This window comes from Phyllopteryx taeniolatus, chromosome 9 (assembly GCF_024500385.1).
Source record: "Phyllopteryx taeniolatus isolate TA_2022b chromosome 9, UOR_Ptae_1.2, whole genome shotgun sequence".
Taxonomy (NCBI): Eukaryota; Metazoa; Chordata; class Actinopteri; order Syngnathiformes; family Syngnathidae; genus Phyllopteryx; species Phyllopteryx taeniolatus.
The window spans coordinates 2,844,047-2,857,456 of NC_084510.1; the positions used below are offsets into that span (position 1 = coordinate 2,844,047).

The window sequence follows — 13,410 nt, forward strand, 5'->3', positions numbered from 1 at the left end:
TTCTCCAGGTACTCCGGTTTCCTCCCACATTCCAAAACATGGATCGTATGTAAATTGACGAATCTAAATTGCCCTTAGGTGTGAATGTGAGTGCGAATGGTTGATTATCGATGTGTGCCCTGTGATTGCCTGGCGACCAGTTCAGGGTGTCAACTCGCCTCTCACCCGAAGATAGCTGGGATAGGCTCAGGCACGCCTGCGACCCGAGTGAGGATAAAGGGTGGAGAAAACGAATGAATGCAACTCCGTGTCAACATTCATGTGTGTGAGAATGGCGACCCCAAGTGGACAGTAAGGATATCTGCATCTCTCTCTCACACACACACACGCGCGCACACATTGGCAACTGGATTTATGAACAACAGAAGTGGTTTTCAAACGTTTGACACCAAGTACCACCTAGAAAAAAAATTAAAAATGTGCCTTCCGAGTGCCACCATCATAACCAACATAAAAATACTCTATTAAGAAAATAAGTGACAAAGCCTTTAATCTTAAAAGGTACATTAAAAAAGCCACTGTAACGCAACACAGTTATATATATATATATATATATATATATATATATATATATATATATATAAACATTGATTTAACTACAGGAAATTTTAAAACTGTACTAAATAAGTCAATTAAATTTCACATCATAAAAACATTAAAACAAACCGTTCAAAAATATTAAATGCAACTGTATTGTATTTAGTACAATACAGTTGCATTTAATATTTTGGAAGTTAAATAACTGAACTGTACTTAACAAATATGCTGTAGTGTATGAAAAGAAAAGATTAAAGGTGCCATATTTTACCAAACCAACTTTTTCTAGTATTTGTGATGTAATATTGTCTCTATGGTGCCTCAGTAAACATGTGAAATATGAATTAAAATCATCCACACATTTCTGACTTTCAGATGTTTGTTTTTTTCTGCCGTGAGGCCTGAAATCAGGTCATTCGAATTTCTCAGACGTGTCTACGTCACTAGCGAAGCTCTCCGAGCCAGCGCTGTGTCAGGGTCGGGTTTTCGTGATACCGGAGGCAAGGCAAAACGTGGAGAAACCCAAGTGTAGGGAAGAAGTGCGGCAACGCAAGAGTGCAGGAATCTCCAAAAAAAAGGTATTTTATTTTCAACAACAAAGAAGGCAACCGAGAATCACGGAGCAAACGCTAAATTAACAAAGTCCAAAAATCCTAATTGAAAGTAACAAAGAAACAGAGAAACCAAACTCCTGATTACTAAGAAACATGACAGGAGAAGGACTATGACAACTGACAACATTTGACAAATGACAATGCAGCAACACAGATTGAAAGAACCCTGCTTTCAATACAAATAAATTGACGAGACAAGGAGGAACACCTGGACAAGACACGAGCAGCTGGAAGGAGCTGATTGGTTGACGCAATCTGGCAGTAACCCCAATGATCGGACAAGACATGAACATGTGACACGGGAAAACTTGACAAAAGCATGCAACAAACTGAATCTAATCAGAAGCAAGTCAACAAAAACAAAGACCATGACATGCTGTCAACATAACAACTGTGTCTTCTACACAGAGGCAACCAATCAGAGGAAAGGGGGCGGTCTTAGCCAAATATGGACAAAGCGGATACAAAAGTGAGTCAAACAGAAATAGCTGTCAGAGAGGCCAAGGTGGGTTTTGTTGTTGTTGTTGTTTTTTTTTTTAAATGAAGTTGAGACTTTTATTTTAAATGTCCATGTTAGAGAGTCACTGTGGTGGTCTAAATAACCAAAATATGGGACCACTGTAACATTGATTTCATTGTTTCTTCACGTACCACCTGAGGGAGCCCGTGTACCACCAGTGTTACTTGTACCACTCTTTGAGAATCACTGAACGACAGTAATTGAGTGCGTTTGTTATCTAGCTTAACAATCATGTTGTGTGTTACTCTCTCTACATGGTATATTTCTATATTGCATGCTGACATTGTGGGTATTCCCAGATCGGACAAACAGCGGCGAAAGCCAATCTTCTTTGTCAGATGTTGGACATTTGTACAGTTTAACAATTTTGAAGTCGCGGTTGAAGAAGTTAAATATCTGCATATACAGTATAAAGAGAACGACAACGGCCACAGGCTACAGCTGATATCGGGAACCAGTTGATCCGTAACTGTCATGGCCTGTCTTTTAGTTTTCGATAGTTTAGTTTTGGTTCATGTTTTCCTGTGTCCCATGTTGTTCATGTCTTGTCTACTCGTGCCTTGCCTCCCTGCTTCCCTGCACTTGGGTCCTCCACATTTTGTCTTGCCTTCCAACACCACGAAAACCTGACCCTGACAGAATGAACAGACCACAAAAGGACCCACCAGGAAGCCCACAGCGTCGCCCTGCGTGCCCTCAGCTTGCTGACCAAACCTACCCTCCTTCAATGAGCCCTATCGTTCACGCTTCTCTCCTTTTCACCAGTGTCCCCCACTTGTTCCGGTTATTCACCAAGCCCTAACAGTTCTCCTTCACTTATATTTTTAGATTCAGATTATGAAAATTGGCCCGGTTTTAATTAACCTTCTTTCTGACGCTGTTTCAGACCCCAATTTAGGATTTTATGGTTCTTCCCCGAGTCAGTTTTTGTAACGTTTTCCCTTTTCCGAGTCCAAGCTCGCGTCATTTCCCTCTGACGTTTAGTTGGGCACCCGTTTGGTCATCTATCTGAGACCTCTGTGTGGTGGCCAACGGAGGTGGCCAAGTAAAGGTCAAATTTAATTCTCCTGTTTTTCTGCCCCAGTTTCAAAGTCACATTTTTCACCAGTTTTCACACCTCGTTCCACGCGTCCAACAAAGTCACCTCCATCCAACCCTGCCCCCGAGTCACCTCATTCCATGTCTATTTCGTCACCTCGTCTCTTACTACCCGTGTTTACTAGTCCGCCTCCCTGAGTTCCTGCGCACTCTGCCCCTCTTGTTTCCTGTGTTCTCAAACCTCTATGGCAGCAGGCTGAGGACGTGACTGCAGACTCCGTGCCTACTCCTCGGCAGCTGCAGCAGGCTCCCTTTCCTGTGCCCCGGGAGCTGCAAGCTCCAGCGGCCCTCATCCAGCCTCCGCCATCCGACACTCTTGCCTGGTCCCTGCATTGCCGTTTGGTCCGGCGTCCTGGCCGACCTCCTGAATGGCCCAGCCAAGCACTGCACTAGCCCCGATGGGCAGAACCTGAACCTACCTCCAGTCCCCCTTCCACCCACCCTGCTTTGTAGAACTCTTTTGCTGTGACTTTTGGGGAATGTCTGGGATCCATTCTTTAAGGGAGGTGGGGAGGGGAGGGGGGGGGGGGGGTGTACTGTCATGCCCTGTGTTTTAGTTTTGTTTCATGTTTTCTTGAGTCCCATGTTGTTCATGTCTTGTGTGCTCATTTAGTAAGTGTCCACCTGTTCCAGTCAACCAATCAGCTCCCTCCACCCACTCATGTCTTGTCCAGGTGTCCCACGTTGTCTTGTCAATTTGTTTGTATATAGTTTCCTGGTTTCTTTCAGTGCTTGTCAGTTCATTGTCGCATGTCAAAGGTAGTCTTGTCTCACGTCATGATTCCTAGTAATAGTCCCGTCTTGTAGTAGTGAGTTATTTGTTCCCTTCTTGATCCTTTTTTTTATATTCATGCACTCCTACCTTCCCTTCCTGCTTCCTTGCACTTGGGTCCTCCACATTTTGTCTCTCCTTCCAACACCACGAAAACCTGACCCCGACAGTAGCACTGGTAAACCATGTACAGTAGCTGTCCATGCGACTGAATTCAACTAGGACTGACAAGTTTTCTCTTGTGTTGAGCAATTACTTGAGATATTGCACTTTTTACTCAATTACCCCCTCCAATGGATGAATCCGCTCCATTGTTGGCAATAAACTAAAGTATTTTGTGAGGGAATGCAGTTTTTTTTCTTCAATGTCACCTGAGGTGCTCTGTATGAATATGACAATATGAGGTAAACATTCGCTGAGCTTTTGAAGCGTTAATGAACAGCCATTAAGCCATCAAATTGTTTAATTTATTTTTGTTTTTCACAGATGTCTGATTTTAGTTTATTGAGCTGTTACTTTTGAATCTATGAATGCAATATTTATTAATCATGTGTGGTATTATTACATGTACTGTAGATGCTTTGCTTTCCTCTTGTGGGTGCCTGGGGTTACTACACAGTAATCAAACAAGCAAAATCACACATGTCAGAATATTAACAATTGGATTGTAAAACTATTGTTATATTGAAATAGTTTTTAAGCCAAATATTGTTTTTTTCTGAGATCCATAATTTTGACTTTACTGATGCTAGAAAAACATGCATGAGAGCTTTAGGCTTGTTTTCTATATACTGTAAATACAACCCAATTCCAATGAAGTTGGGACGTTGTGATAAACATTAATAAAAACAGAATACAATGATTTGCAAATCATGTTCAAACTATATTTAATTGAATACACTACAAAAACAAGATATTTAATGTTCAAACTGATAAAATTTATTGTTTTTGGCAAATAATCATTAACTTAGAATTTTATGGCTGTAACGCGTTCCAAAAAAGCTGGGACAGGTGCCAAAAAAGACTGAGAAAGTTGAGGAATGCTCATCAAACACCTGTTTGGAACATGCCACAGGTGAACAGGCTAATTGGGAACAGGTGGGTGCCATGATTGGGTATAAAAGGAGTTTCCCTGATTGCTCAGTCATTCACAAGCAAAGATGGGGCGAGGTTCACCTTTTTGTGAACAAGTGCGTGAGAAAATAGGCAAACGTGCGTGGTTAGTTGTAGACAAGCTATATGTCGACGGCCAACTGTTTCGTGATGCCAACATCACGCCCTGGCTCTTCTAGATAAGTACTACATTTGATCTGTTCTCGTTATGAATTGTCAACAATGTATTGTATTTTGTTTCATACTTTCCACTTTTGCTTAGATAAACAAAAACAGAATCACGCATGCCACCAGCATGTCATTCACAAGCAAAGATTCATCAAGGTTCATCTCTTTGTGAACAAGTGCGTGAGAAAATAGTCAAACACTTTAAGGACAATGTTCCTCAATGTACAATTGCAAGGAATTTAGGGATTTCATCATCTATGGTCCATAATATCATCAAAAGGTTCAGAGAATCTGGAGAAATCACTGCATGTAATCGGCAAGGCCGAAAACCAACATTGAATGCCCGTGACCTTCTATCCCTCAGGCGGCACTGCATGTAAAAAACCGACATCAATGTGTAAAGGACATCATCACATGGGCTCAGGAAGACTTCAGAAAACCAATGTCAGTAAAAACAGTTCGGTATTACATCCGTAAGTACAAATTGAAACTCTACTATGTAAAGCAAAAGCCATTTATCAACAACACCCAGAAACCCCGCCGGCTTCTGTGGGGCCGAGCTCATCGAAGATGGACTGATGCAAAGTGGAAAAGTGTTCTCTGGTCCGACGAGTTCACATTTCAAATTGTCGTGTCGTGTCCTCCGGACCAAAGAGGAAAAGAACCATCCGGACTGTTATGGACGCAAAGTTCAAAAGCCATCATCTGTGATGGTATGGGGCTGTGTTAGTGCCACTGGCATGGGTAACTTACACATCTGTGAAGGCACCATTAATGCTGATAGGTACATACAGGTTTTGGAGAAACATATGCTGCCATCCAAGCATCGTCTTTTTCATGGACGCCCCTGCTTATTTCAGCAAGACAATGCCAAACCACATTCTGCACGCGTTACAACAGCGTGGCTTCGTAGTAAAAGAGTCTGGGTACTAGACTGGCCTGCCTGCAGTCCAGACCTGTCTCCCCTTGAAAACGTGTGGCGCATTATGAAGCGTAAAATACGACAACGGAGAGCCCGGACTTATGTATGTGTTAAATACAGAAATGGACCCCGTAACTGAGACTGCGCCTTATGGTTGTGAATGTATGGTAGGTTGAACATGATTTGCAAAACGTACATCATGGTAAAAACAGCTTCATAAAAAAATTTATGGGTTGCACAAGTTGCGGCTACAATTGCATAAATGATCCTACATTACACTCTTGACTTTGTACAATCGTAATAACAGAAAAGACATGCAATAGTTCAGACACTTTCGCAAATTCGTTCATAGTTATTCATATCTCAGAAATAAGGCAATTTAGTTTGCTGTCTGATATTGTGTGAATATAAAATGGCTGCCTCATCCCGGAACTATAGCTCACAGATCTCTCTGGTGTATTGAAATAACATAATTAGGCTCTCTCCAGTGGCAAGGCAGCTTGAGTGATAAAGAAAGTTTTTTTTATCGAAGAAGCAAAAAAAAAAAAGGAACTCTGAAAACACTAAGGCTATGTTCACACTGCACGTCAATTCCATTTTTTGTTGTTTTTTTCGGGTTTTTTTTTCTGAATTTGACATGTATCTGATTTTTTTCATGTCAATTTGAACAGTACAATTCTGCTTTCATATTTAACCCACATGAACAGTAGATATGAACTGGATAAGAGCGCAGTATGGACGTTCAGGTTGTGCTCTTCTCACCGATACATCATCAAAAGGCAACCAACGTCATAATCGTTCGACAAAATGGTGGACAAAGGAGCAGAAAACAGCCAGTGATGATAAGAAGATGCTTTACAACTGATACTGTAAAAATAAGAAAATTGCTGAGGTTGCACAAACCCCTTAAAATTGTTTTGTTTGAGAGGAGGCTCCCAGGCTTCAGTGAAAGATGCCCCCGCTGCCACATACTCATGCACTTGCAGCACCAAACAAGCAAGCCTCTTTTAAGTCAGCTCGCAGATGTTTTATTTAGACCGAAAAGCAAATGCACCTTAGCGAAGGGCCAAGGGGAAAGGTAGACTGAAGCAAGCTCATCAGTTTCTCTCACAGGAGCCTGTGAGCGGCTTCGGATGTTCTTTGAAAATAAAATCCCTCTCACCCACTTCTCTGTTTGTTTTTCAGTTTATTCTTATTCTTATTTATTTATGATTACTGTTGTTATTGTTTTAAAAGAGATCTGAGAACCATTTAAAGTTACTCGGAATATGACTGCTGTTCGGATGCAGCTTTTAAACCAATCTTCCCAAGTGCTGATCCAATTATAGAAAAACTGAAAACAGAAAAACAAAATTGTATATTAAGAAAACCCTGCTGGGAATTCTCTGGTTGTAGTAACCCAGTTCAACCATGTGATGTCCTAGTAGAATAGAATACAGTCTATTTGTTCTCCAGCCTCTTTGTGGGTCCTTATGCGACTGTCACAGAAAATCAACATAACCACTCTTACCTTTGCAGGAAGAAAATAGCTCACTAAGTCTAGTTTTAACAGTTGAAAAAAATAATCACACTGTTGGAAATGTCATTAAACATCATGTTTTGTATAATTTCATGTCGATGTGTTGTTGTTTTTAACCACACAGGTACTTGTGGGCCATTGGCAAAAATGTATGGAAAAGATGGAAGAAACGATTCTTTGTTCTAGTTCAGGTAAGCGCATCCCCCTCCCCCCCCCCCAAAAAAAGCCGTGGTTCCTACAAAGTTTGGGTACTTTATAACACAAATCAATACTAAAAATGTGGAAATATTTATTGGTATCCTGTAACATAGAACTATAATTACATTGACATTATTATTAGATTACATTTAAAATAAGTGTAAGATTGAGAATTCAAGGATTCAATGTTATCATTTTGTAAATTATATCAAATCAGAAAATATTCACCTATTTTTTTCCTTGATGCTTTTCTTTTTACTTTTTTTTATTGTTATACCTTCTAACCAAGTAAATGAAGAAGGTCTGGGGTTAATACATTATGGTTTTTGGTACCTGGTAATACACAGTGAAGAAGGTTAAGCATTGCACTCTTCGTTGTTGCCGATGGGGCAGTGCAGAAGGGAGATGCAGCCAAGCTGTCGTCCCTTGGCTGTCACAGGAATGATGGAGAAGCCAAGCAGGCTTTTTGCTGGGAGTTTGGGGGGCTGAACAGGCTGGTAGCAGCCATTTCCTGGTGACTGCATCAGGACATGGGCCGCATGCAGGCGTGCGGGGTGGGGTGGGGTGGGGGTTTGCCTGTCTCTCTTGTGCGTTGGAGAGAATTTGTCTCAGAGCTACATGTTGACAAGGGATTGACAAAGTCGAATGAACACTAGCTGGCCTAACACTTGGAGCTAGAAAAGCCTGAGCACTGCCAACTTGAAGCCTCTTGGTTGCTTCTAGCTAAATATATTGCAACTGACAAATACGAGTCAATCGACTATGCACTCAAGTGTATTTAAGTGTGACCATGTGCACATACAGCAACATAAAAGATCACTTTATCCATCTTTCGTTGTGTATGCGCTTTTAACTGCTTTTTTATATAATTTGCACTTCAAAATGTGCGTGGCTGTGTACAGTGTGGTCGCCAGGCAATTGTAGGGCGTATATAGGACAAACAGCAATTCTGAATTTAAGTCTTCAATTAACCCAACGTACGTTTTTGGAAAAAGTGCCTGAGGAAACCCCATGCAACCATGGGTAGAGCGGACAAATTCCACATAGGAATGCCTGAACTGGGACTCAACCTACTAAATATAATTTCGATAATATAGAATCTGCCCACAATCAATACCATGGCAAGAATGCAATGCATATATTCCTGTATTAGCATTGTGTTGTCACACAGTCTTTTATGTGTTAAACTTAAATGTGAGTAAGCATCTTTTGGTAACAAAATATGAAGATAGCATTGCAAGATGAAATGCCACTGCATTTACAGTACGTATATTAATTAGTAAAACAACATACTGTATTTTGTCGCATTCTTGTAAGTTATCTAAACTAGTAGACATGAGTCAAGAGGGCTGCTACTGTAGTGCATAATTAATTTAAAAACAAAATATTATAAACTGCCATGAAAATCATTTAAATATCTTTACAGACTGTGAGAGAAAATATTTCCATTACTAAATTCAAAAATAGTATTTCCAAAAATCTCCCTCATTTTAAAAATACAAATTAACACTAAAAAACAACAATGACCTGAGCTCTGTGTTGAAATTTCAGATGTTCATCACCTGGATTTTATGCGTTCCATCCTCATTATTCACATTTATTGCTGTCCTCACATCACCTCCTCCTCCTCCTCCTCCGCCGCCTCCTCCTTCTTTCTACACTTCTCTTAATCAGCACGGGGCTGAGTGTCCCTCCTCAGATCTTTCAGACAGATTACAGATACAAGTAAAGCTTTGCGTGACACTGGTCTGAAAGTACTGGCACGTATGTCCACATGCTTTCTTACTGACATTAAAAATACAATATATGGATCATCATTCACAAACCATTTTTTATTTATTTATTTATTTTTTAAAGAGACTTTAACTTAAAAGTCCTTACATTTCAATAAAAATGTTTCATCAATCAACGATATCTTAAGAACACTCAACAGAATACTGACAATCATTTAAGTGTGGAATGATTGATCCAAATATTGTTTATGGGATTTTTTGTGATGCTACAGTTTTATAATATTATATATATAAAATATTAATCATTCATATTCATCATTATAATGGCTCTGGTTATTTTTGTCTTTATTTTTTCTTCATAAATCCTTGCATAAGCTGCTCCCAAAATACACTTGGGTATGGGAGTTGTTGTGATTAGTGACACATTATTTTCATATAAAAAAAAAATAAATAGAACATACTGTATAATTTTGCCGTGGAATGCTCCCCAATTTCATTGTATCTGCCCATACAATGACAATAAAGGCGTTCTATTCTATTCTATTCTATTCTATCAAATCCAGAGAGAATCACAATTACTTAACCAGTTTAATAGAAAAATGTTTACTGGTTCCACATGTTTTTGGGATATTTTTTGTATGTTTATTAGGTTTTTATTTTAGGTTTTTATTTTTGTTTATTTCATGACATCATGTTTTTTTTTTTTTTTTTTTTAAGTACCCTTTGCAGTTCAGATTTTGCATTCTAAATTTCTAAACACCACATACAACAAATGAACTTGGGCATTCACTTGTGTTTTTTCGATAATGATGAAGCTAAATGACGGTATATCTACTTTTCGCTTGTCTGTACCGAGTGACAGATGAGAGTTCAATAGAAGGAGAACCATGCAGAGAAAGGCAGTGGGAGAAAGGAATGGTGTTTTGGGGTGGTGGGTGGGGGCTGTAATTTAGTGTCAGATTTGCCTTTGTGGTTTCCTAAAGGCCAGGGAACTGCTGTAGAGTCCCTCCATCCTTTACTTTGCCGCAGGTCTCATCAGTGTTGCCGTTTGGAATCTCATTTGTCACACGTACACACACACTCCCAGAATGCAGCTGCAGTTAGAGTGAGAGCTGCCACTTGCAGCAACAGAGGTGGCGACAGAGGCTGATTGGCCAGGCCTGTTGATTTGTGACGACAGGCCAGTATGACTGGCAGCAACTGTAGCAGCAGTGTCACTACACTTCCCATTACTAGCATAGACTATGGCCGTCATGTTAAATTTCAAAGTATAGCAAATATATGAATCAGTACTAGCCTTGTGCAAAAATATTTTACATGTTAAGCATTTATTGATATTAAATGATAAAGGACAAGGGGTGCACTGATGTGAAAACAAAACATCCCTCATGGGACAAGAAAGGAGAGTAAGCCTCAAAAAACAATTTCACAAAACAACATTATTTTTGCACGTTTTTTACATTTTATTATTTCTTTATTTCTCTTGATTGAAATGTAACTAATCAAGTGAACGTATTTGAATTGTTGATTGTTTGAGTGCTGCAATAAACTTGAAGAAACTGATCTGGAATGAGAAGTGATTAGAAATGCAAATTTTTATATTCATGACATTACAACAAGCCAAAAGAAGGAAGGATATTGTACTATTCTATGCATGGAATTGGACCAAAATTATAAAGAAACTATGGACTATATAGCAGATATATAAGATTACTTCAAAGGTATTTATGTCATTGGAGGGAAAAAATGGCGGCACGGTGGGCGACTGGTTAGAGCATCTTCCTCAAAATTCTGAGGGCTGGGTTCAAATCCCAGCCTCGCCTGCCTGTGTGGAGTTTGCATGTTCTCCCCGTGCCTGCATGGGTTTTCTCCGGGTACTCCGGTTTCCTCCCACATCCCAAAAACATGCATGGTAGGTTGATTGAAGACTCTAAATTGCCCGTAGGTGTGAATGCGAGTGCGAATGGTTGTTTGTTTATATGTGACCTGCGATTGATGCAAGATGAAAGATGGCGCTTATCCGTGTGGACACCTCGGTTACGTGCTCTCTAGTATTGTCTTGAGTATACGTTTTTGTATTTTTCATTCATCTTTGTAGACATTACGCGACTCACTTACACAAGGGAGTCTACCTCGGACTTTCACCAACTTTCGCAAATCCGCTCAGTTTTTTCCCCGAGTTACTCACCGGGGGAAGGCTACGGTCTATGGCGGATGGAGACGTAGGCAACGAAGGGGGAAGCGCAACGGCATCCAAGTTAAGCTCCGCAAGATTGGCGTTCCCGTCGATCCACCTCGCGAATCTACGCTCCCTACCCAACAAATGGACGAGCTCCGTCTTCTGACAAAGACCAGTAAAGAGTGCACAGACTGGAGTGTCTTTGAAAATTCAGCTACAGCCAGGATGAATATACGGACACTGTCACATCCTATATCAGTTTCTTTGAAGAGGTGTGTGTACCAAGAAAGTAATTTCGCACATTCAATAACAAGCCGTTGTTCACCGCCAAACTTCAGAAACTTTGCAGGCTAAAGAGGACGCATATCGAACTGGGTATTGGGCCCTGTATAATCGCGGTAGAAACCAGCTGACTAAATAAATTAACATTGCAAAGAGAAACTATGCAGTAAAGTTAGAAAAACAGTTTACCGCTAATGACTTTAAATCCGTCTGGCATTCATTACAATCGCAAACCCATCCTGCCTCAAAGTCTGCATGGACTAGCTCACTCCAGTCTTCACACAGATCTGCAACAGATCTCTGGATCTGTGTGAAGTACCATCCTGTTTAAAACGCTCCACCATCATCCCAGTCCCCAAGGAACCTGCAAACTCGGGTCTAAATGACTACAGCCCATTCGCCTTGACATCTGTGATCATGAAGTCCTTTGAACGCCTCATGGCGGACCACCTCAAGAGTATCACAGGTCCCTTGCTGGACCCCCTGCAGTTTGCCTACCGAGCAAACAGGTCTGCGGACAACTGCCCTGAGTCAACCGTCGAGACCTTCAAGTTCCTGGGAATAACAGTCTCTCAGGACCTGAAGTGGGCGATCAACATCAAGTCCATCCTCAGAAAGGCCCAGCAGAAGATGTACTTCCTGCAGCTTCTGAGGAAGCACGGCCTGCCAAAGGAGCTGTTGAGGCAGTTCTACACAGCAGTCATCGAATCAGACCTGTGTTCTTCCATCACAGTCTGGTCTGGCGCTGCTACAAAAAAGGGCAAACTCCGACTGCAATGGACAATCAAAACTGCTGAAAAGATTGTTGGTACCCCACTACCCACCCTTGAGGACTTGCACGCTGCTAGAACTAAGACAAGAGCATGTAAAATCCTCTTGGACCCTCCACATCCTGGTCACCATCTCTTCCAGCACCTTTCCTCAGGTAGGCGCTACAGATCAATGCAAACTAAATCAGGTGGACATTCCAACAGCTTCTTCCCCCTTGCCATTAACTTCTTAAACAGTTAACTTACAATTCCATTGCAACATGCTGCCAATTTTGTCTTGTGTTTGTTGTCACATTTCTATCGGGCCAATTATATATTACTCGTGCACTCACTGTAATAGTCTCGCCATGCTGCACTATTTGCATATCTGTTGTTGACCAATACTAGCCACTCATGTGCCTGAGTAGCATCTGCAACATTTGCACAATCGAGACTCTCCCAGATTATCGCACTACTAGTTACTTTAAACTGCACACATTTCCTGAAGTCTCTGTGTCCTTTGCACAATAGTCAAAAAATTGTACCGGCATTACCACATTACTGGTAACCTTTTATTGCTCAGTGACTGTGTTTTTTATGTCTTTATGTCTCAAAAGTGTTCTCTGTCAATTGACTGTCTGTTGTCGTACTAGAGCAGCTCCAACTACCGGAAACAAATTCCTTGTGTGTTTTTGACTTACTTGGTAAATAAAGATGATTCTGATTCTAATTTCTGATTCTGATTCTGATTGGTTGGTGACCAGTTCAGGGTGTACCCTGCCTCTCGCCTGGAACTCTAGTGAGGATAAGCGGTACAGAAAATAGATGGATGAAGGAAAATAAATTTCATAAAAGAGTGAGACGTGTGACATAACACGGATTTGGGACAATGTAAGTAAATAAATAAATAAATAATAAAAGCTAATTGAAAATACTATTTTATTAGGCCCGTCAGACATTGGCCCGTTTTCAATGTTTACATAAACTAAAAGTGCATAAATGAATT

General features: G+C 40.7%; 1 protein-coding gene across 18 annotated transcripts in view; it reads left to right on the forward strand.

Moving 5' to 3' along the window:
- cadpsa (Ca2+-dependent activator protein for secretion a) overlaps positions 1-13,410 on the forward strand; it is a 242,163-nt gene that overhangs the window by 62,179 nt on the left and 166,574 nt on the right. For all 18 annotated transcript variants that reach the window (XR_009790075.1, XR_009790076.1, XR_009790078.1 and 15 more), the window contains exon 9: positions 7,388-7,454. Coding sequence is in view for 14 of the 18 variants with exons in the window: in XM_061784285.1 (XP_061640269.1) it covers positions 7,388-7,454 (67 nt within the window). In the remaining 4 variants the exon portion in view is untranslated. The remainder of the gene's footprint in view (positions 1-7,387; positions 7,455-13,410) is intronic.